The sequence below is a fragment of the Hemibagrus wyckioides genome, linkage group LG01, assembly GCF_019097595.1.
Source record: "Hemibagrus wyckioides isolate EC202008001 linkage group LG01, SWU_Hwy_1.0, whole genome shotgun sequence".
In the NCBI taxonomy this organism is placed as follows: domain Eukaryota; kingdom Metazoa; phylum Chordata; class Actinopteri; order Siluriformes; family Bagridae; genus Hemibagrus; species Hemibagrus wyckioides.
Window position 1 is genome coordinate 21,648,118 of NC_080710.1, and position 25,632 is coordinate 21,673,749.

The 25,632-nt window shown below is 38.1% G+C and overlaps 1 protein-coding gene across 1 annotated transcript in view; it reads right to left on the reverse strand.

Annotated features, from left to right (window-relative positions):
* Nucleotides 1-788: 788 nt before the first annotated feature.
* Nucleotides 789-25,632, reverse strand: part of lars2 (leucyl-tRNA synthetase 2, mitochondrial) — a 52,538-nt gene continuing 27,694 nt past the window's right edge. The window contains exons 13-21 of the mRNA XM_058388139.1: nucleotides 21,472-21,570; nucleotides 20,152-20,289; nucleotides 18,827-18,930; nucleotides 18,100-18,282; nucleotides 16,795-16,964; nucleotides 15,706-15,783; nucleotides 11,377-11,488; nucleotides 8,095-8,222; nucleotides 789-5,039 (exon numbers count right to left, since the gene is read on the reverse strand). Of these exons, the coding sequence (XP_058244122.1) occupies nucleotides 4,860-5,039; nucleotides 8,095-8,222; nucleotides 11,377-11,488; nucleotides 15,706-15,783; nucleotides 16,795-16,964; nucleotides 18,100-18,282; nucleotides 18,827-18,930; nucleotides 20,152-20,289; nucleotides 21,472-21,570 (1,192 nt within the window). The 3' untranslated portion in view covers nucleotides 789-4,859. The remainder of the gene's footprint in view (nucleotides 5,040-8,094; nucleotides 8,223-11,376; nucleotides 11,489-15,705; nucleotides 15,784-16,794; nucleotides 16,965-18,099; nucleotides 18,283-18,826; nucleotides 18,931-20,151; nucleotides 20,290-21,471; nucleotides 21,571-25,632) is intronic.

The window sequence follows — 25,632 nt, forward strand, 5'->3', positions numbered from 1 at the left end:
CCTTATAACCTTTTATATAGAATGTAGCCAACAACTCTCGCGCGCTGTTTTTTATTTAAAGGCACAGTACATTAAAAACGTCAAGCGGCAGCCAGTTAGCACGTGCTCGCTCTCTCTCTCTCTCTCTCTCTCTCTCTCTCTCTCTCTCTCTCTCTCTCTCTCTCACACACACACACACACACACACACACCTTACTGTCCTTGTAAGGAATTCCCCTCTGACATAATTATAAATGCATCTCATTAATGCTCGACTACCCCTAATCTTCACCAATAAGTTCACACAAGGGCATAAAAGTCAGACACACTATATGACCAAATGTTTGTGAACACCTGAACATAATCCCCAAAATGTTGACACAAAGGAGCACACAATTGTCTTTGTATGGTATAAGCATTACAATTTCCCTTCACTGGAACTACGGTGCTCGAACATTTTCCAGTATATCAAACCAAGGTCCATAAAGAAATGGTTTGCCAAAGTTCAAGAGGAAGTACAACTGACCTGAACAGAACCCAGACATCAATGCTACTAAAGATCTATGGGATGAATAGTAACATGGACTGTGCTCGAAGTCTCCTCACCCAACATAAACGTATGACCTCACTAATGCTCTTGTGGCTGAATGAGCACAAATCTCTCCAGTCACGATCCAAAATCTGGGAACGCTTTCCAAGACGACTGGAGGTTATTCTAATAGCAAAGGAGGACTAAATCTTAAATGGGATATGAGTGCATTGGTCAGGAATCCACATCCTTGTGATATCAGATACAGAGACAGAAAAACCTAAATGAATAACTTTTATTTAAAATCCTTTATTTTTAAGTAACACATTTTGATAAATAAATAAATTCATAATAGGTCAAATCAAAGGATAATAGGATTCTTTTTAATATACAATCAGATTACATTTCAACCCTTTCAGCTATTTATGCTATTTACACTGTAAAGCCCAAATTTGTTCATTGTGTGGTTCCTTTTTGCTTTGTTAAAAAATACCTTGCCTTCACTGTAGAGTGAAGATCTCATCTAGTAAAAATGTACACTTCACATTAAATACTGCTATTAGCCTACACTTAAAAATGCATTACATAAGCAATGTGAGCTATTTTCTATGAGCATAATACTGATTTAGTTCAGGTTCACGTGCATACATAAGACATGGTGACACATTTCACTTATTTAGTGCCATTTGCTGGCAGTTTTCTTATTATACCATCTCATTAAGCAATAAAGTATCAGTGTAGGCGGCCTGCAACACCCAAATTACCCAACATAGATGTGACTCCATTGTAATAATCCTTGCCTCGCCCCCACACCCAGCTCTGGGAAAAGCTGTAGACAAGCCATGACTTAGTGACTGCGTAAAACAGCCCTGCCCTGTCCTTTATTCAAGGAGCCTGAAAACTATAAAGACTTCAAGGTATTACTGCTTTTTTTTTTTTAATGGAGGCCACACAGAGTAAGAATTTCATTGTATGATGTAACACACTGTTTCCTGTACATATGTCAATAAACTCTTGAATCTTGAATGTGCTTAAACTGTTGCAAAACTACTGAGCGATACCTTAAATGTTTTATAAAACTTGCTTGATCAAGTAAAATGAGTTAAATTATAAGAACCGCTAAGGTTACATATCTCACTGCAAAGCCAGGCACAAGAGAAAAACAACTGTAAATGAAAAAGAATGGATAGAAATAAAATAAAACAGTGGAGATCTGCATGATTAGGAGAGGCAGGTGGCAAATAACAGCTTCGGTTCATGTGTCCCTGGTTTCACCCCAGCACTGTGTGCCATGTGTGAGAAAACACACACCGCTCCAGCTGCAAGCCACACATTCCACCACAGCTACACTATCTGCAGAGTGAAGGCGTGGAATGCGTGGACCATGATTAAAAAAAACACACTCTCAAGTGGCCTAACACACTAGCCGGACCAAACAATTATACACTCAGCGATCCTCTTCAGATTGAACATATAAGAGTATAAAGATAAAGCTTTAATGCAGCCATTATTAAGTTAATTCATTTAGGTATATTTTATAAAATCTACACTTAATTTGCTACTCCAAACTGTATATGTGTATTCTGTAGCTTCTTTCTGGTTATATCTTAACGGTTACATTTGTATATATATTTCCTTTTGTTAACATCTTGATTTTCTATCACAGTGTTGTCCTGATTTCGGACATTCCAAAGAGAAATCAATAACAGCAGGTCTTGTGGGTGTTAATGTGAAACACAAGAGATGGACAGAGAGCCAGTGGAAACGATTAGGGAAACTATTTTCCTCTCAAACAAATAAATAAGGCTGCTAAACATATTTTGTATGTATCATTAAAAAATGATTTCAATTTGCTTTCTAGACAAAAATATCTCTATAATATAGTTATGGAATCCAATTAGCACAGGTGTTATCATGAACCAGCAGCATCTGGAAAAACAGAGTGTGACCTGTACAATTAGTTACATAATTGCTCCTTGTCAAAATATTGCCTAAACCCAAAGACATAACAGTGATCTTAAAACCCAGTCATGCAATTTCACTGCTTTGAATAGATTCAAAATTCCTGTTGTCACATGCCTTCTTCAACTCAAAGACTGTAGTAATTAGTCAAGTGAAAATCCTTTACTTTGTGTAAACACCTTTGGTGTCTGGGTAGAGGATAATTTGATGGAAATATAAAATGGTAGCACGGCTTTATAGCACAACAATGAAAGTAATCATTTTTAAGAGAAATATTTTTTGTTTAAAACTGTGATATGCATTTCTTCAAAGCAACCACTACATTTAATAATTAAAAGTTAAAAACAGCACATATGTTACACAACTAATAGAGGTCATAAAACTATACAGTTTCCAAACTGTGAGTTTCCATGAGTGCACTAAGATACCCAAGTACTAAGCTAAATCCCAGTTTAGGATGATGTAAATGAAGCAGATACCTAATTTAAACCTTGCCCCTTTAAAATACTGAAATTACTGTGATATGAACTGGAACTTCCAAAGAAACTAGACTCCTGCTTCAAGTCAAAGTTCATGAACACAGGATAAACGGAGACTAAAATAAGACCTTGAGATTCATGGGGCACATGCAAAAGGTGAAAAGGGTTGAAGAAAATTCTTCCTTTGCCGAAATGAAAGTGAAAACATTCAACACGGGAGCATGAATACATTAATATAAAAATAGCAGGGTTGGACATTGGTCATTTCAGATGTCCTGTCTGCTCAGAGTACTGAAATGCATGAGTCAGCAGATATGACGGAAAAAGGAAATGTGGCAGTATTATTTATATTCTATTATTATTTACTGCATTTATTTATCTATCTATCAATATATATTTATTGTGTAATATAGTTACATTAAATCAGAGTGTCACTATGATGTTTTCATGTGCCCAGGTCACACAGAGAAAGGAATAGTTTTGCGAGCATGTAGATCGGATTGTCAGTATAAATAACGCACGGTTTGAGAATGACATCTGGCTGTGTTAAGGAATAAACCCAAACAATAGAACTACTGTTTGATTCTGAAACACCCCCAGGACTCCAATACCCAGGAGGCCTAGCTCCTCAGGCAACATGAAAGAAGGGCTTTATGCCTTTACTCAGATTTTGCTCTTCTTTTGTTGCTCAAAGGCTGACTAAATCACTTTACGATTCTGTGGCTGAAGTTACTCAGGACACTCAGGAGAGACGGCTGTCTCCCATTCGGCATGGTGGTAATGCCCACTGGAGCCAACAGGAAGGGGAAGATGGGGACACAGTGTTAAATTGCTGCTACAATGTGATGACTGTTCTTTCTCCAAAAAGAACTGCTGATGCACTTTCACAAAGTACACAAACAGGAACCTAGGTGACCTGCAAGCCAGCATCATCGGTCTATTTAAATATCTGCTGTGCAAATGTGGCCCATGTGGTGGATGATACTGAGGAAAAAAATTCAATAGGGGTTTGAAGTAATATGACGCACAGATTCACATCACTATAATTTGACACATAACTCACATAAATTGGGTTCAGACTGGTTCTCCTGATTAAAAAAGGTATCTAAACATTATGACATTTTGTATAACTACTTATATGCTAATAAAGCAAAGTTTCAAACAGGCCGGTAAAGGTTAAAATAACATTAAAGATTGTGAGGATTTCAAAAGTGACTCCTTAACACAGGCTTCTAGGCTACAGTACAAGATCAACTGAATCAGCTCTTATTCTTTTCTGTTTGAGAAAACCCACCAGTCAGTTCAGTATTCATCTTTTTGAAAGAGCATAAGGGGAAAGAACAAGTCTAGACCTACCAAATATAACTCACTGATCCAAAGAGGACAGAATGAGTCACCTAGAGCTCAGTTGTCATTGGCTCTAGTCACAAGCACTGACAGGATTCTAAGAGCACAGTAGCCTCTCCATCTCTATCTCTCTGTTATCAAGAAAAGATGGGATTGTGGGAAGGTTGGGTATATGTTCGGGATTAACAGTTCCATTAGACATCCTTCATCGGGCGGCATGTGTGACTATATCTTGGCTAGACAAAATCTCTTGGTTACTGATGAAAATAGAGGAGAACAAAGGGAAAGGGGAATAATGGGTGGAAATTTAATCTCCATCATCAACTTAACAGACATTTTTTTTTCATTCAACAGGAGATTATCAGATCAAGAGGATAATTCTTAAAAAAAAAAAAAGTCTTTAGTCATTGTTTATAATTTAAAAACAGATGGCTGCATCCATCCAATCTTCTGTCAAAGTGCATAGGTCCGGTGTCCTAACTGTATGTAGAGATCTTTAATAACAGCTCACTTCGCCATTTAGATACTGGAACAGCACAATGATCTCTCTCTCTCTCACACAATTCATTCCTCAACCAGGAAGTTGATAAGAGCAGTCCTGGGAGAGAGGATGGCTTTCTTAACGACACGGTCAGCAAGGAGCTTCATGCCCAATGGGCTGCCCAGTATTAGCTCTCGCACCTTCTCAGCATCCTGAGCCACCTGGCGAGGTACAGTTACACTCCCACATGCCTTATTGTTAATCTGAGGAGGGAAGAAAAGAGAGTCCTGAGATTAAGAAATGAAAGAAACAACAGAGATGTGAGGGCTTATGAAGCAGGGGACAATGTTATTATGGACAAACAAATCCCAGCAAGTCGGATACAGTAAAAATGACCACAGTATCTAAAGCTGGATTGCATTATAAACTTAATGATCATGTGCCATTTATCCAAAAAGGTTGAACCTATTTACAGTCAGGCCCAGGTACTATATTTAGACAGTGATACAATTTTCATAATTTTGACTCTGTACACCATCACTACAGCTTTGAAATGAAACAATCAAAAAATTAAGCAACGAAATTTAGAATTTTAGCTTTTGTTCACGAGGTTTATTTTTTAGACATAAGCTGTAGAGTTTGGACACCCATCATTTTGTCTGAATACTTAATATTTTAGAACTTTAAAATCACAAGTCCTTAAATAAGACACATTTTCAGTAAAACCCTTTGAAGATGAACAGGAACGAACAAACAATCAGCCTCTGTTCCTCATGTGGTCCCTGCATCTGCCAAGATCAAGTGAGACTGCATGAGTGTTGATAAAATCTTCTGACATGTATGTGTGGGTACGATTCCACCACAGAAGCCGCCCTGCTCTGTGGGAGAAACCCAGTCCTGTCATTACAGGGCATGAACTTCTTTAACTTCTGCAACTTCTGCAACTAGGCAGGGGATTCCCAAAATAATGTAGTATGCACACCCATAAGCCCACAAAGCCAGCTCACCTCACCAGTAAGTTTCTTTAAATTCTGCAACAGGCTGGGGGTTGGGGGTAGGAGGGTGGAGGGCACCTCCGCATACACACACACAAACAGGATTAGAAACCGCAGTGTGAAACTGCTTTAGGCTTTTAATAAACTAGAGTCCTAGATACACTGCGTTATATAAAGCAGAGCCAAATAAGTATGGTGAGAGAAAGAGAAAGAGAGAGAGAGGGAGAAAGAGTGTGTATGTGTGTTATAGGAAGGCTAATGGAGGAGAGAGAAAAACTAAGAGAGGGAGAGGGAGAGAGAGAGAGAGAGAAAGGCTAATGGGGGAGAAACAGAAATGAAGAAACAAAAAAAGAAAGAAAGAAAGAGAGAGAGAGAGAATGTATGTCTGTGTGCATGTGAGACAGAATGAGTGGGAGCAAGAAGGAGCATTGATCTCTGTAATGGTGTGTGAAGATGAAAGACAGGTGCACTCTCAATATTTATTTTCCTTGCCGTCTGCAACGTTTCAACCATTCGGGGCGGCTCCACGCTGAAGAAAAATGTGGCGTCCATGTTTAGATGTTTCATCAACAGAAAAAATGACAGATTAGATGATACATTGGACATCATAGCTACATTTATGTTCACTGCTTAAAGCTGACTGATCCCAATCCCACACATCAGTTCCAGTCCAGTCATAATACTTAAACTTACATATGAGTGGTTGAATGTTTGTATGTACTGTATGTCTCTGTGTGTGTGTGTGTGTGTGTGTTATATACATTATCTACAAATTCATGAAATGATCTAATCAGCCAGTCGTGAACAATATTATTATTAAATCGGGAACTGTTTGGCGAAAACTGTGATGTCAGTGATTTTGACCATGGCATAATTGTTGGTACCAGATGGGATGGTCTGATGATCTCTTGGGATTTTCACACAGAGTTTACACATTTATTTCATCATTCTAAGTGTCACATTAATGCACATGACTCCACTTTGCACTTGTCCACTAATGCACAATTAATGTGTCCATCTGCACTGAAGGTAGCATTTGTAATTTAATAAGTAATTGCACTGGTTCCCTTTTTATACAATATTATACTGCACTATTGCACAGTTAATATTTCCTCTTGCTTAAAATTATTAGATTATTCTTTATATTTCTATGTTTATATTTTTATTGTTGTGCACCAATACACCATGCAAATTCCTCCAAACCCACAGAACTTGGCAATAAAGCAGATTCTGATTCTAAATGAAAAACATAAAAACACCTCATTGATGAGAGAGGTCAATGGAAACCAAACTGGTTTGGCCCGTCAGAAAGGCTACAGTAACTAAAGTAAAAGTCATCAGTTCTGAATCCAATACATTTACATTTCTATCATTTAGCAGGCGCCCTTATCCTGAGCGACTTACATTTTTATCACATTTTATACAACTGAGCAATTGAGGGTTAAGCAACTGAGGCTCAGAGACCCAGCAGTGGTAGCTTGGTGGTCCTAAGATTCGACCTCACATCCTTCCAATCAGGAATCCAATGCCTTACCCACGAAGCTACCACTTCCCCAATAATCTATAAGAACACACGTACACAATTTATATTATATTATATTTAATTATATACAATTTATATCTTATTATATATTAAAGCTCGAGTCTCTATGGAAAATCTAGAGCAGCAACATTTAAGTGATCAGGATTGAAGTTATTCAGCTGTCAATCACCAACAGTCATAGTTTAATAAAACCACTTAAAAATGAAAGCTGGTGAATTATGTAAAATCAATATTAGGCTGAGGAGGTCATATATAACTATTGGCTAATACCATTACTACACATTTCTAAGGGATTGCTTGATCTCTGACTCTGCCTCAGCCTCCACAATCGATTTTATGTATACACACATAGCCATGTAGCTTAAAATTGCAGCAGAGGAGTTCATTTATACGTCTCTGGAGTGTTCAAAAACAAGCTCTTGCTACTGTTCAACCATTAAAGTGAATCAAAGGCCAGACCTCTCTAAAGACCCTCCCACCCTGATTAATTACAGACATGCTATATGAAGACATGCTGGTCTCGTTACGGAGAGACAGTATCACTTCCTGCATTCCAGCATACTCTCTAGAGGATGCCACACACTAATGTTCCTAAGTTAACACAGAAAGCTTCAGGAGGCTTTTGAAGATAGTGTATCATTTGTACTGAGCAGTCTGGGAGTTGCGCCTGTCAGCTCTGCTTAACATATTACAGAACTGTACAAGAGAATTGATAAAAAATGTAGTACGTTAAGTATAGTTATAAGCATAGTTATAGTATAATGCAAACATGGGTCTTACCCGTACAGACACCTCGACTGTATCAGGAGTCTGCAGGTACTCCGGGTCCACAGTGGGCCAGCGCTGCTGCAGCACATCTCCACTCCCAAAGAGTTCAGGATTGAGAGGGTTTCTCACCTGAGACAACCCTGTGAGAGAGATTTAGTCTATTATAAAGAGGCAACAACAATAATAAATTGTTTCTTTTTTTTCTTTAGTTTTTACAAATGATAGATATTATATAAATATAGTATATAATATACATAGATTATATATACACTATATTTATATTATATTGCCAAACTCACAAGATTTGTCCAAAAAAATACAAATGTACTATGGATCATTACAGGATACTGTTTTTGTTTATTTTGGTCCATGCAAGGCTGTTAAAAAAAAAAAAAGTGCTGTAAAAATATTTCTACTGCTATGGAATTGTTCTAAAATACAGTATTCACAGTAGGTGAACGGGAGCACTCAAGTCTCATGTATGTAGCCTGATTGAATTTACACAGAAGCACAGGGGTCAGTTGGCAAAACGCTTTCTCCTGGGACATGGTAAAATTAGCAGTCTCTCTATGACCCATAACATTCCTCCAGGAAGGATACGTGTTTCCGGTAAACTTTGTCCTGGTGTGTTTTTGTAGGATTACATGTTATGGGAGGAAATTGTGGAATGAGGAATAATGAGAGAAATGATGCTCTCTCAACAAAATATGACTTTCTGAGTTTTCTTGCACAATCCTGTAACATACTTAAAAACGGAGATACATGCACAGCATCTCCCCCCCACATACTTCCTGTTTCTCCATTACAAGCATTCCTTGCTGTTATCAGCTAGAGAATGGGGATGTGTCCACATAGAGGCTGAGAAGCTCAGGCTTTCTGTCCAATGTACGTGTGACAATAGCTGGATGTGCTGGACAGTTGTTTCCCCCTTTTCTTCCGGTGTTTTCCACAGCTCATAACTCTTGAGCAGGCTGTGTCTTTGCCAAATGCTCTACACATTTCTGCTTTTTGTGCATTTTGAAGCTGACTCCACAAATGCCCCTTGAGTTCCATTTAATACTAATGTTGTGTACACACACGTGCACATACACACACACACACACACACACACACACACACACACACACGGACTTACAGTTCTTAACTGTAAATGAAGTGGAAGGAAATCAATATAGTTTGCAAACTTATTTTGAAATAAACATGTTAAAGTTGTAATTGCAAAAGTATTCATCCTGCTGCTGTGAAACCTCTAAAGAAAATCCCATCCAATCAGCTGCTATGATAAAAATGATCAGTGGAGCTCACCTGTTTGCAGTTAAAGTACACACCTCTTCGTGAGAGGAGAACATACTTAAAAACAAAAAGCAGCATGAAAGAGCTATCAAAACAAGTCCTTAACAAAGTTCTGGTAAAGTAAGGGATTGAACATCCTTTAAACATTCACAGTGCATCATGAAATCCATTAATAATGAAAAAAATGGGAAGAAAATGACATCCCTGGGGAAGATCACCAGGACTTTCAAGTCAGTGAAGCAACCAATAAACTAATGGGGGTGAATACTTATAAAAACACACTGATTATGTCAATAATGTTTATCATTTGTAAATCATTTGGCACACTATATTGATTCCTCCAGCTTCAGGAGCGTGGGCTGTTTTGTGTACATCCAAAATCAATGTTTTTTTTTTTTTTTGCTATTCATTGAAGACGAGTCCAAATATCAGAATTTCAACTTAGTTCATACACAGTCTGTATAAAAGCTATCAACAATTAGCCAGTAAAGCACAATCCCTCTATATCAAATCCTCGAAGTACATTTGTTTAGTTTACAATTATTTTTAACTAGCTCTTTATTAATTATCTCTCTCAATGTTCTCAATTTCATTTAAGCTGTTCTTTTATTGAATGCAATATCCTTCATTATTTAATGTTTTAGTGATATTTTTCCTTTTACTGTTTTATATAACTTTGTATATCTATGTATAAAAATGCATGGCAGGCCCATTAAACCCCACTGGGTTCAATATTGTCACAGAAGTCCATTTACAAAGCCTGCTCAACTGGCAAGGGTTTCAATAGGAACACTGCCTAAAGTGACATCTGCATTTACATCTGTTGGAAAGACATCAGGGCACTGTGGTTAACTGTGCACATTGAATGACTGATGCTTGAGGAGTATGGTATGAAAAACAACTGATCTTCAGATCTCCAGATGTCAAAACAGGGCATGAGAGACATTCAGTGAGTAACAAGAACAGTGAGTAGGTACAGTTTGTACACGACTACATAAAGGGGGACATTACAGCAGGATTTAAAAAAGATCCAGTAGTGTAAAAACCACAGACACTTCTCTACAGAAATGTGAAGGATGTAGTTAAATGACCCATCCTTAATGATACTGTTGAATATACAGTATCAATGTGTGGTGTATGACGAGAACTGTACAGGGCTGAGAATGGCTCTGTTGTGCTTAGGAGATATTTTGCCTGCGCAGTTTGGGTCCACTTGTTCCCACAGTAAGCCGGTTCATCAATGATAACAAAATGATTGACCTCTCACCAAAAATAAAACACTTCTATCCTGATGGCAGTGTGTTTCTGGATGTTCCCTTACAAATAGCATGAGAGCTGACTGCATTTTCTGATGAGTGTGAAAATCACATGCTATGGCCTTTTGCAGCTGTCAGAAATCCACTGATGGCACACCTACGGAAGGTTTTGGACCGATGTGTTAGACAGTACTCTCTACCAGTATCATCAAAACATCAAAATCTGAAAGAATGCTGTTTATTCTTCTAGTACGGTTCCAAGGATCTGTTGGATTGATGCTGAGGCACAGTGAAGTGGTTACGAATGTTTGTTTTTTCCAATAATTAATCATATTAAAGGATATATTAATACATGGATTGCATATCAATAGACGTTGGCAGATCAGGGGAAAATCTGACAATATGGAATATGAAAACATACACACAGAGTTGTATTTCCAAAATACATGTCAGCATTGGAATATTTTAGAATTAGATCAGCTCTCACATCAGCACACGTCCGGGAGGATCAAATCCACCCACACTACAGTTTTCCTGTTTAATCTTTGGCAAATCTGGTATTAAAATGAACCACTGACCCATGTGGCATTCAGAATAACAAGTGCTGCATGCAAGTTCCATGTAAATTATAGCTGGGATTAAAATGAATGCATATTTCTTAGAGAAGGGTAATGAATAAAATCTTTTCAAAAACTAGAGACAGACCAACTTTCTTTTTTTTAAATTCAAATCAGCTCCCACATACCTGCCCAAAGCTCAGAGGTCAAGTGAGGGGCCATGGGTGCAGCCATCACACACAGCGAGACTAGAGCCTGCTCAAATTCCACACTGTGTAGAACCACACGAGGAGACGCTTGCTATAGGACAGAATGGAGATCAAATTAAAAGCAGACTCACAGGTGCAAGCAGTGAGGATGAAACATCATTATAGCCCTTTTTGGCTGTGGATTATCAACATGCACTACATTCCTGCGCAGTGTAAACCCAACTAAGACACACTACAGGGTATAAACATGCAGATTCTAATGACCATATATGTAAACTTACGATTATATACATCATATGATGCAGTAAATGAATGCAAAACAGTTGCCCCAGATGTGCACACCAACTTCTTCAGGACTTTGTTAAGCTGGAACAGCCATGCCCAATTAAAGGAGAGATTTGCAACTCGCTATATACATAACAACGTAATCAGAATATCTTTACACTTGGGGTCACAAGTTTATATACAGCTGGAAAATGTTAATAAAATGAAAACAAATAAAAGGGATAATAAAAAAACTATGCCTTCTTATTTAGTACTGCATTTAAGCATTTATTCAGCATCACACATATTATTATGACCACTGACCAGTGAAGTGAATAACACTGATTACAGTGAGGGAAAAAATTATTTGATCCCCTGCTGATTTTGTACATTTGCCCACTGACAAATAAATGATCAGTCTGTAATTTTAATGGTAGGTTTATCTGAACAGTGAGACACAGAATAACAACAAAAAAATCCAGAAAAACACATTTCAAAAAAGTTATACATTGATTTGCATTTTATTGAGTGAAATAAGTATTTGACCCCTTTGCAAAACATGACTTAGTACTTGGTGGCAAACCCTTGTTGGCAATCACAAACGTCAGACATTTCTTGTAGTTGGCCGCCAGGTTTGCACACATCTCACATCTCAAGGAATTTGGGCCCAATCCTCTTTGCATCCATGACCCATTTTCAATGCCCTGGCTGAGGGAAGGAGGTCCTCACTCAAGATTTGACGGTACATGGCTCCGTCCATCGTCCCTTTGATGCAGTGCGGTTGTCCTGTCCCCTTAGCCGAAAAACACCCCCAAAGCATAATGTTTCCACCTCCATGTTTGACAGTGGGGATGGTCTTCTTGGAGTCATAGGCAGCATTCCTCCTCCTCCAAACACGGCGAGTTGAGTTGATGCCAAAGAGATGGATTTTGGTCTCATTTGACCACAACACTTTCACCCAGTTTTCCTCTGAATCATTCAGATGTTCACTGGCAAACTTCAGATGAGCCTGTACATGTGCTTTCTTTAGCAGGGGGACCTTGCAGGCGCTACTGGATTTCAGTCTTTCATGGTGTAGTGTGTTACCAATTGTTTTCTTGGTGACTGTGGTCACAGCTGCCTTGAGATCATTGACAAAATCCTCCAGTGTAATTCTGGGCTGATTCCTCGCCGTTCTCATGATCATTGAAACTCCATGAGGTGAGATCTTGCATGGAGCCCCAGACCGAGAAAGATCGACAGTCCTTTTGTGTTTCTTCCATTTGGGAATAATCGCACCAACTGTTGTCACCTTCTCACCAAGCTGCTTGGCGATGGTCTTGTAGCTCATTCCAGCCTTGTGTAGGTCTACAATCTTGTCCCTGACATCCATGGACAGCTCTTTGGTCTTGGCCATGATGGAGAGTTTGGAATCTGACTGACTGTTTCCTTCTGTGGACAGGTGTCTTTCATACAACGAGCTGAGATTAAGAGCACTCTCTGAGAGTGCTCCTACTGTAATCTCAGCTCGTTACCTGTATAAAAGACACCTGGGAGCTAGAAATCTTTCTGATTGATAGGGGATCAAATACTTATTTCACTCATTAAAATGCAAATCGATATATAACTTTTCTGAAATTTTGTTGTTGTTATTCTGTCTCTCACTGTTCAAATACACCTACCATTAAAATTACAAACTGATCATTTCATTGTCAGTGGGCAAACGTACAAAATCAGCAGGGGATCAAATAATTTTTTCCCCTCACTGTATGTCCTCATCATGGCACCTGTTAGTGAGTGGGATATATTAGGCAGCAAGTGAACATTTTGTCTTCATAGCTGATGTTAGAAGCAGGAAAAATGGGCAAGAGTAAGGATTTGAGCGAGTTTGACAAGGGCCACATTGTGATGGCTAGATGACTGTTGTGAGGTATTCCTGGTCTGCAGTGGTCAGTATCTATCAAAAATGGTCCATGGCTTTCATGGAAACGGTATTCCCTGATGGCTGTGGCCTCTTTCAGCAGGATAATGTGCTGTGCCACAAAGCAAAAATGGTTCAGGAATGGTTTGATGAGCACAACAACAAGTTTGAGATGTTGACTTGGCCTCCAAACTCCTCCAGATCTCAATCCAATCGAGCATCTGTGGGATGTGCTGGACAAACAAGCCCAATCCATCAAGGCCCCACTTCACAACTTAGATCACTTAAAGGATCTGCTGCTAACATCTTGGTGCCAGGTACCACAGCACACCTTCAGGGATCTAGTGGTGTCCATGCCTCGACAGGTCAGGGCTGTTTTGGCAGCAAAAGTGGGCCCAACACAATATTAGGCAGGTGGTCATAATGTTATGGCTGATCAGTGTATAGACACAATAGTAATTGATTTTACACAAACAAAGTAGTACAAATACACTCGATTCTTTATACTGTGTGTTGTTACTTGCAGAAGATATGCAGAAGATGCTGGAACAGAAAGATCAGTGGATAGTTTAAATGCTCAGTATAAACAAACAAGGGACCCATGATCAACTATCACAAAAGATGAAAACAGTCGCTGAGAATCCAAGTAAAAATACACAATATTAGGAATTCAACATATTTTTGAACTGGTTAATTTGTGTAAATTCAGTTATTATTGTGTCTTGTGGACTGTATCTATACATCTGCTATGTGAAATAACTTATTCAGAGCTAACTAAACTAACTTAAAGAAATAATGCAGATTCTGCAAGGTGCAATTTAAACTCATGAATCCAAATGTACGCATATGATTCGTCTACATCTAGCCTCTATCATGAGTGGATAAGTCACTCTGGATAACTTCAGGAGTGTGGGCTGTTTTGTGTCCAACCAAAATCATTGTTTTTACTGTTCACCGAATATCAACTTAGTTCATACACAATCTAGTTCATACACACAGTCTGTATACAATACATAAAAGTTATTATCAATTAGAATAGAATATCTTTATTGTCATTGGAATTAGCCAGTAAGGAGTCATCCATCTATATCAAATCCTCTAAATACATTTTTAGTTCAAAATTATTTTTAACTAGCTCTTTATTAATTGTATCTCGCAATGGTCTTAAGTTTCATTTCAGCTTTTCTTTTAATGAAGGATATAGCCTTCATTATTTAATGTTTTACTGAAGTTTTCCTTTTACTGTTTTATACAACTTTGTATATCCATGTATAAAAATGCAGGGCAGACCTATTAAACTTCAATTTTGAACAAAGATATCAAAAGGAAAAGGTCTATGTGACTGAAACAGGATGCAATATTGTTTGCAAAGGCTGCTCAACTGGCAAGTGTTTCAATAGGCCTAAAGTGACGTCTGCATTTACATCTGTTGGAAAGACATCAGGGCACATTGAATGACTGTGATGCTTGAGGAGTATATAATGAAAAACAACTGATCTTCAGGTGACTGCGAATGTTAATACAGGGCGTGATCGACATTCAGCAAGAACAGTGAGGAGGTACAGTTTGTACACGACTACATAAAAAGGGACATTACTGTAGGATTTAAAGATACAGTAGTGTAAAAGACGCAGGCATTATTCTACAGAAATGTGGAGGAAGTGATGTAGTTAGACAAGTACCATGACTTATTACACACCAAACAAGTAAAAAAAAATATTATAATTATAATGCAGACAGAAAATCAGTTATCATAGGTCATATCATATCATATATCAACACTTTTCTCTGTAAAGTGCCCTGTTCTCATATGGAAAATTTTTTATAAATATATAATTGTAAAATCCATCATATGCGGAAATTAACAAAACTGATTTGCATACTTTGACTGGTCTTCCCATGAAAGGATTTAATCATCTAAACACAACCAGATGTGCCCATGCTTGTCTGTAGATGTGCATAAACATCTGTCTATACATAACGTATAAACCTATTATTACGCTTATTATTCTGCAACCATTGCTATAATTTCATACTGCACCAAAGCAGACTTTATAAATCAATTCTGCATGACACCTTCAGTGAATGAGCTTAGTCTGTGTGCAAAACTCTACAGAAAGGGTGAATGTGCGTGAAAGACTCACGGAAAGTGTGTTGGTGAGGCCCATCATCCGTGAGATTGCCGCGTTCAACAGGAAGTCTTCTGTCAAATGAGAGGTGACCTGACAACCAAACACCACACAAGAATTCTAAAAATGTCTATTATATTACCACTTCATGCCCATATCTTTTGTTCTCTTATTCTTCTATATAATTTTTTTATACTTATAAAACTCGCAAGACAAAATTGATACCTTCACAGTACATTTGTTAAAGTGCGTATTTAAGCCACAAAAAGCTCAGCAGGTTTAAACCTAGAAATGACTTTTGGTTAGAAATGAATGCAAATTCGAATGCGCCGAGGGTGAAAGGCAGACTAGAAGAATAAAATAATTCCTGTGTCCTAGTGATGTTCCCCTGCTAGAGATATTTCAGCTAATGAAAGGGCACAGAGAATGTGAACATTATTCCTCTAATCCAGCTGGAAAGAATGGGGCCCTGAGGGTGAAAGTTTTTTCCACCAGACTTTAGGAATTTCATGATGATCCTGGAGCAGTGTGGTGTCTTCTCTTATGCTGATTAAGGTTAAGGTTTGGGTTAGGAAAACGGATCCTACATCAGCTGTAAAGAGCTGCAGGTGCTAACAGACGTACTTCATGCTAGAAAGCACTTGATTGATGGCAGAGGATTTTCAACAGGAATCAAAGGCAGACAGTGTGGCTTAGAGGCTCTGGATGGATCGAGCACAGGCCAGGCCTCTTAACGAACCTGGGCCTCTGGAGGAAGCAATCCCAGCCTGGGCTATCCGAAGCTATTTATACTGCACTAAAGTACCATCTGCTCAATTTCACATCCTATCCTCACACCCTCTCGGCTCATTAATATGGATCAGGTTACTTTTAAAATATGAAAGCTAAAGTGTGGTAATGGTGACAGTCTGCTAAATTATTCTGTTGTCTCCAGTAAAAATCGAACACATACGGCATATACACGCTTCAGCCCTCACACTGGTGACATCAAGTGGTCAAAGAGTGCAAACCAATAAGCTGCATTAGCAATATTTTATAATAATGTAAAATGTAAGATTTTCATTGTAATTATAATCAGTATACTTTACAAGTACTTCCTCTGACCTGCACAATGGCTTGATTTTTGTTTTCCCAGATCTTCCGGGCCTCTAAGCACTCTTTCTTGTTGAGGATTGAGGGGTTGGGGGTGTCGCTGCCATCACGAGCCTCTCTCAGTTTAGTGACAAGCCCCCAGAGGCGAGACTGCCAACGCAGCACACCCGGGAGAGCATCAGCTACACACACACACACACACACACACACACACACACACACACAATCAGTGCAATGCCTCTCTTTTAACCACAATCACATTACTAAGCCCTTTATTCCTGTATATTCTGCTTAGATGCACTGGCATTTATTTACATGTCTCATTATATTTCTGTGTTTTGTTATAGTGCTATAAATGTAAGAAATGAAAAAGTCCTAAATATGGTGTTCTTTGTCCTTATTATTCTTTTTCTTATAAAAAAAAAAAATTATAAAATTACTAACGAATAAAATTAACTTTCAAACTTGGAAATAGCTGATATACAAATAAAATGTATTTGAATAAATTCACATATTTGGGAAGAAAAGAAATAAAAATAAAATAAAATACATTTCTTTGATTTGAAATTGCTAGGGGTAAGATTTAAATGAATAAAAAAAATATTTTGTGTGGGATTCTGAACTTCAGAATTCTGAATGTTATTGATTAAATTCAGGCATATTTTTGTGACCATATAAAGAAATATTTATTAATATGCTAATATACTGTTAAAAAAATTTACAATTAATTTTATTCCTGAGTTTGTTCATTTTTATATTTGTTAATACAGTTGTCAGTTAAGACAACCTTAATGTGGTGTTATTTATAATTATAATTATTGTTGTAGAAAACCACAAAAAGTACTTTAAAAAAAAAGTTGCTATCCAATATAGTCATGAATCTGGCTAATTTCTTTATTAAATGTTTTTGTTTACATTTTTTTTGGACTCAGAAACGGCTTTCATCTTCCATTTGCAAATTTTCCTTAAGAGGCAACCGACAGGCAATCATGCATAGTTTTAGTAAATGGGACTGCTTTGGGTGAGGGAGAAAACTTGTGATCATTTTGATTGCAAATGCAATTCACCTGACAAGCCAGCAGAGCACTCTAAAAACTGTACATTTAAAGCATAATAGATCAATTCGATTTACGAAAGCTTTTTCACATGGACAACCCATATGTGTGGACCTGCTACTATTTCAGACGGAAACTGGCTGCTTCTGTCCATCTAATTTTCATCCTTTGATAAATAAAACAACTAAACAGCTTATCCGAAATGGGGGAAGCTGGATCTACCCGTATCAAAACAGAGCACTAGGATTTAGAGATATCTCACTCTTCACGTCCCACAGGATGTCCTGCTCGGGTGGAGCGGCGTAGAGGATGTAGAGGCGCACGGTGTCGATTCCATACTGCTGCACCACTTCCTCAGGGTCTATACCGTTGTGTTTGGACTTACTCATCTTCTCCCAGCTCACCTGCAGCTGCTTCCCGCTTTCTCGCTGGACAGGCTCAGAGACTAGAAGATGACAAAAACACATGTACGCCAGTCTCACTCGGAAACTGAAGAGAGGGTGACATGAAGCGAACTTTATTCACTGATTTTTAATCTTTTCTCTAAAAACATGGGTGCGACCCAAAGGGCCAAAAATAAAAGGTGTAAAATTATTACCTTATTAAAAAAAAGCATAAACTGTCATCATCTCTGACACAGGAAGCTATTTAACAAAATCCCTTTGATACCAATAATACACACAGTCCAGACAGAAATTCCCTGTTTACCTGGTTGCCTGGCAACAGTTCAGCCATGTACGGTCCAATACTCACCAGAGACAGAGAGAGAAATACAGAGAGATAGACAGGTGGAAAGATGAAGATTTATACAGCATTTGTCTCGAGTGACTTCTATGACTAAACTGACTGCTGTCGAGTTGAGCTGCAGTGAAGCAATATCTATTCCTGTCCACAGCAACAAGCAAAACCATAACTGGTTGAGATAACAGCAGTTTGATAAATAATGATCATTGAGCACCAGAGTAAAAGCTCTAAACACACACACACACCTGTGAAATCAATATCCTCCTTCTTCAGATACTGCCCGCTCTCAGCCACTCGAAAGGTCTGACCCTTAATAAGGCCCTGCACCAGCAGCTTCTTAAAAGGTTCCCTTTAGAAGAAACAAATTGATTATAATGGGCTCCAGTCCACCTCATCTTGTATTATGCTAGGCTTTATTGAGATATTGAGACTCTTACTCACTCAACCGTTCTCAGCCTCATTTATCAATCCTTTTAATAAAGTTGTGTGTTTTCATAACAGTTACCGAAACTGATTAAAAATTCCTGTCAGATTTACAGCGTTTCAGTAGGGCTGATGATTTCCTTTGTACAGATGTGCATAAGTAGATAAATGCCATTCAGCTGCAAATTATCAAGCACATTTACAGCAGAGCTGATTTGCATTTAGTGACGCCTACAAAAGTCCATAACAGATAAAAGTTCACAGAGCTGAAAATGAGAAAATGACAACTAAATGGTGTGCACTAAATCTTTAAGTAATGTAGTGCAGTCACTGCAGTGTGTTAGCCACCACAAGTACAAAAGAATTTTTCCACTAGTCATACAGCAGCAATTCATTTGTCTTAATGGCCAGTCATATTTGTCTTAATTAATGGATTTCTTTTAGATTGCTTTCTTTCAAGCCATTAGCATGCAACAAGTGTTTCACAAAATTTTCTTTAACTGTGTGTGTGTGCACTTCAAATAATAACGCTATTTAAATTTGACAGCATAAGCCACATATAAATTTGAAGTGAGCAAGACAAAGAAATTATTTGAAGCCTTTCAGATTAATTTGTCTCTTTATATGGAAATGTACACTAACTCAGTAGCTCTTGTAGAATAAAGATGTTTTGTTCCAATGAACATTTTGCTACTGCGCATGAAATGCTAACAAATCCGTTCCTATCCAGTTTGACAAATATGGCCAGATAACGTCATATCTAACGTTTAATTCATCATTATCCGTCAACGCTATGCATGACCTCAGCATTATCAAAGTGAAATTCTTTATCAAAATTAATGAGTCGCACTCCTAGGCATTATCCAGAGGGCATTCCTGGCTCTTCTCTTCTGGCAAAGTGTCTTTCCTTTGTCACTGATAGTCAACTGTTATTTTTAAATATTGTTTTATTGTTGTTTACTGCTATTTTATTATTTATATACTTGTTTGAATTTGTATGGTGACTAGAAAGGCAATAATAATAATAATAATAATAATAATAATAATAATAATAATAAAAAGTTATGCATTAAATTAGTTGGCAAAGAGCTATTATTTTGCCTTCCTGATGATATGAAATCTTATCTCTAATATTCATGTTATGTACCTGTGTGAGACCAAGCCCTGGTCCTGGCAGAAGTGACTGAGGAAACGGGCATAGTACAGGTGCATGACCGCATGCTCTTTTCCTCCTATATACACATCCACAGGCATCCAGTGGTCAGCCAGAGAACGATCAAAAGGCCTACAAGAGACAGGATACAATTAAATTGTGAGAAGATATTCTTTTTACGCATCACACAGTAAACCTGAGTGTAAGAATCATAAAAAGCATATAATGGACACCACTAGAGGGCATCCTCGAATAGGCATCCAGCCACTGAATTCGATCAGAAGAGAATGGAAGAGCAGTTGTGTTTTTAGTACGCAGTCTAGGTGTGCATTCAGACACTTGAGAAAGCTCAACTTTAGATGGATGAGATTATCAAACCGACATTGATTTTTCAGTGGATCTGTGTAAAGCAATACTTTTCGCATCCATACAGTTTTCAATGAAACATTTGAAATCACACTGACCATGTCGACCTATAGATAAAAATACAACACTGATGATGAATTAGTGTCAAAAAGCAGAACAGCTGAGGAGAGAACGGGAAATGATATTCCACTGCAAGCAAATTGTGCTCCTTTATGAGGATCTTGGTATCACCAATGGGTATTGGGCAACAATGTGTGTGCATGTAAAATGTGGGGAGAGAGAAAGAGAAAGACAGAGAGAGAGAGAGAGAGAGAGAGAGAGACAGACAGACAGACAGACAGACAGACAGACAGACAGACAGACAGACAGACAGACAGACAGACAGACTTAGTTTGATTTAGTCTTTTAAGTAGAGGAAATTATATACATATATTACATTTCAGTCAAGCTAAACCCACAGATATTAGATGTTCTTCAGATCCACTTACATGCATATTTAACACTAAAACCGCATTTTTGCCCACTGAGTTTATGGTAATGTAAATATGTGTGAATCCATTTAGCATCTCATGCTTAAATCATCCTTTTGCATGAGTCATCCATTACAGATAATAAAAAATGTGCATTGTATGTGTACCCTAGAACATTAGCTCAGCTGGGTTACCTGGACACATTAATATTTGGAATGTTCAATAAGTGACATGTTCAGTATGAAGTAGAAGGAGCTGAATTTCTTGAAGATCATGGGAAGGAGAAAAAGTCAATTATTATAATCTCCTTAATGCTCTCATAACCTTAACACTGAGAATAGATAGATTAGATAATCACATGCTGTGTATTTTGCTAGTTCAGCTCTGATACTTAAATGTTAGAAAATGTCATAACAGGTTAAAAGAAAGTGAGAGAAAAATATGGATGAAAAGATACCTCATGAACTTTTGTCCTTACCTCTCCGAGTTGTGTGGGTCTGTGTATCTGAAATAGTACCAGGCAGAATCCACAAAAGTGTCCATAGTGTCTGTCTCTCTCCGAGCAGGACCTTTACACCTAGCCGTGATAAAAAACTGTGAAAAAGCAGGATTGCGATACAGCAATACAGGCAAGCCTTAACTAAATATAGCCTCAATATTAAACACATCAGTACCTATCAAAAATACCCTTTTTTTTTTTTACATGAAGATATTTTATCCCAAGCTAGAATTATACATGCTAGTAAACAGACTAGCAACTGGAGTTTTCAGCCTGAAATAGCTATTTAATAAATAGCAATAAGGCAGACACACCACAATGAAAAATATCATTAGGAGTCACGGAAATGAAAGAGCATCGATATTAGCAGTCTCCTAGCAGTCTTTGCAGATAAAAACAAAATCAGTGTATGTTAAAAATATAAAACAACAATTGGAAACAAAACCACAAGAAAATGGAATGTTACTATTCTTTTCAGTTTTATAAAATGTCTTCACAATAGAAGATACACTGCGATTTGAGCCATACTTTGGAAATCTGACATCACTAATATCAAATATTTTAAAAAAGAAAATGTATGTCGAATTTTTATTGTACATCATTCCTAAAAATAAAGAAACTGTTGTCATTGCTTCATGGAAACTATACATCAAAAAAGTCATGAAATAACCATATTTAAGCATGCTCCGTAATCCTTACACAACTTCTCCCAGGAGATTAAATTAAATTCGAGGCTTCCTCTAAGCAAGCCTCCCTGTTGCCCAGCATGACACTATAACCAAAAACACCGCAAATGCAAAATACCAATAATGTATAATTGTGTTTTTAATGAGCAGCAGTCCTTGCATGATCTCTAGATTGGAAATGTCAGCCACTGGGCCACTCTGTTATTAAGGGACTGCTTGCAACTGGAACCAGTAATGGGAATTTCAAACCAGCCCCAGAGCAGCATAGTGCATATGTGGCTGTGTGTTTGTGTTGGAGTACCACCTTCTATCTCTTTCCTCCAAAGCAAACAAACTGTCAGCCAAAACTGTTTCACTACAAAAATCAGAAGTACAACTTGTCCACCAGGGGAGACACAACAAATGAGAAGAAAATGCCACATACACACACACCTCGGCTGGACGATAACAGCAAACCAGTACCATGCTTGTCTGCTCAGCCTCAAACAAATAAGTTGATATCGATATTAGGATAAATTCCACTAACATTTTGGTGGTGCTCTGTTAGTAGACTTAAATGTAGTGATTATACACTGACTAATAGAAACACTGCTCATTTATGCAGTTACCAAATCAACCAATCATGTGGAAGCAGTGCAATGAAAAAAATGAGTAGTTCATACACTGGTCAAGAGCTTCCATTAATGTTCACATCAATCATACAAATTGAGAAAAACTGTGACCTCATTGACCACTTTTACCAGATGGGCTAAGTTTGAGTATTTCAGAAACCGCTGAATTCATGCAACACAACAATCTCTAGAGCTTACACAGGAGAATGGCCAGACTGGTCTGAGCTGACTGAAAGTTTACAGTTACACAAATAGCCACTCTTTAAATCCGAGAAATGCATCACAACAATACACAATGTCAAACCTTCAGAAAACCCTGTTTTGAATAAACATGAATAAAATGAAATCAAATTCATTCATTTTATTCCATAAAATGAATAAAATGAAAAATCTGTGAAAACTTTCCCCTTCCTCAGCTAATGTTTCCAGCCCTGTAGCTAGTCTGTGATCTCATGTTGATCCACAGGACGCTTTTCTCCTTCCCATGTATTTATCGGCTTTGCTACAGTAATTTTTTCCCTCAGTTCAGTCTCGTGAAAAACTTGTATCAGGGCCATGGTTTGCCAGTGGACGAGCGCTGCTCTACAGTATCAAGTAGCTGACTATATTGTCAGCTCATTTGTTCACCTTTGTAAAATTCATGTTAATATACTCTTTAAAACTTTTCTCTTCTTCCTTTGTTAAATAGTTTCATTTTACAGATAGTAGGTATTGTACTTTACACAACACACACAGTCCAAGTTCTAGTATTAGAAGACTGTGATACATATTGTACATTTTTTTGGTTATATTACCCATCTCTATGCCAGATCTGATGCTTTACAGTTTGAGCCTGAGGCCACCACATTGTACTACTTCAAGGTTAATTCTTTGAAATCCAGGTGCCATTTTACAGAATGAAAATCTTCATGCAACCCATAATGAAGTGTCCTGCAGAGACTGAAGCGTGTGTGAGGTGGAGAATCCATAGAGGCGAAAGATGCAGTGTCATTCTCTGCCTATAAAAAAATGTGGATTTTAGCATCTCTGAGCCATTTCGTCTCCTGTTAAGTGAGTCTGAATGTGTAAATGCGTAATTTAGGTCTCACTCTCGCAAAGATTTATGGCACAAAAGGGTCTATGGTGGAGTATTATATCTCTGTACCTGACTGAGATAATGGCAGCTATTTGTCCACTGAGGAGATGAGAGACCCCATTAGACAGACAGTAACAGCTGAGGCTTGTTGAAGAGGAGACTAACTGTGGGTGTATGTGTTCTGTGTCTGCCCACACTACTGGCTCTTGGATGGAGTGGTGCTTTGCTGAAGTGAGCCAGACTCAGCTGCTTCGGGTTTGCTTGAATCATTTTCAAACTCATTATGCCAATCTGCTGTAATAAGTCACTCTTAGAGTGCTTTAACAGTGCACATCCAAGATGGCTTCGAATTGGCTCAGTTCATTTGGAAGGAAAAAGTTTGCTTAACGGTAATTGCTGAGATGTTGGTAGTATCTCAACAGGAGTGGGTAGAGATTTTTGGCATCGGGTTGTGTATTCATCACTTGAAAATGTAATAATTGTCATGAGCATCCTCAGCACCAGTTTGGCTGCAGGCAGGACAACAGTTGGGTTTTTTATGAATGCTGGCCGGCAGCAGGCTTTCAATTAGTCCTCTGGCTGCTAACAGCAAGACCAGACAGAGACAATATCACAGCTCAGGAAATGACTTGCAGCTCTTCTTCTTCTTCTTCTTTTTTTTTTTTTGGCTCTTTGCAGAGACTAGGCCGATAAGCCTTATCTCGCACTCGATCTTCACTTCGTAGCCTGTCTGATTGGATGTGGGAGGATCAGTTAAAAACTGAAGTCATTTTCCTCACACTGACACGACGACATTCTCACAGATAAGAGTCTTCTAGTTTCTCTATAATTACAAGAATCAATCAACCTCAATGACTAACGTTTTCACTGTGATGAAATCGTCTTGACTTTAAGGACTGTAGTGTCTTATTCCAAAAACTGGGGGGGGGTGGTGGTCTTTAAATGCAAACGATTAGTTAAATAACTTCACAATATTTCATTTCAATCGTTTGGGGTTGTTATCTAATATCAGACAGACTTACGTGGATTCAGATACTGTGTTACTTATAGAAATGGATGACAGAACACAGAACTTAAAACAGAAGAAAGAGCCACTTTAAGTAAGTCTCTCATAATTTGCTCAGTCTGTTCATCTTCACTAAGTCCATTATCTTTCTCATGGTCAAGGTGGATCTAGAGCTTATCCTGAGAACACTGGGTACCTTCTAGGAATGCATGGGATGCATTGCATCATGCACACATTCATTCAGACCTTAGGGCAGTTTAGTTTAGCCAACTCACATAATGTTAAGTTTTTGAGAGGTGGAAGGAAAGCCACATGGACACTGGGAGAACTTGCAAAACTCCACAGACAGTAACAGGATCAAGCTAGGAACCTCTGAACCGTTGTGAGGCATCAACTTTACCCATCGCCCTAGGCGTAAAAATAATTTTATTAAATAAATTTAAAAAATAAAAAATAAAAAAACACTGTTTAGTTAAGAATAATTATAGGATTAAGCCAAACTCTGAATTTTAAAGAGACCTGTGTGAGTCCTAAGCTGGAGGCTATAAACATCCCTTGCTTCTCAGCTAGACCAAATGAGGCAAATGTCAGACACAGAGCATGTCTGGGCTTATCTGCATTAGTGTTAAGAGGAGAATTGTGCAAGCTTTGCTTTTTCTTTAACTTGTCAAACCATTGCGGAGGCATGGAATGTGTCTCAGGTGAGTCAGAAAACATGATCTGCCCAGACTGGACATTTTGCTATGATCTCTTCCTTAGTCT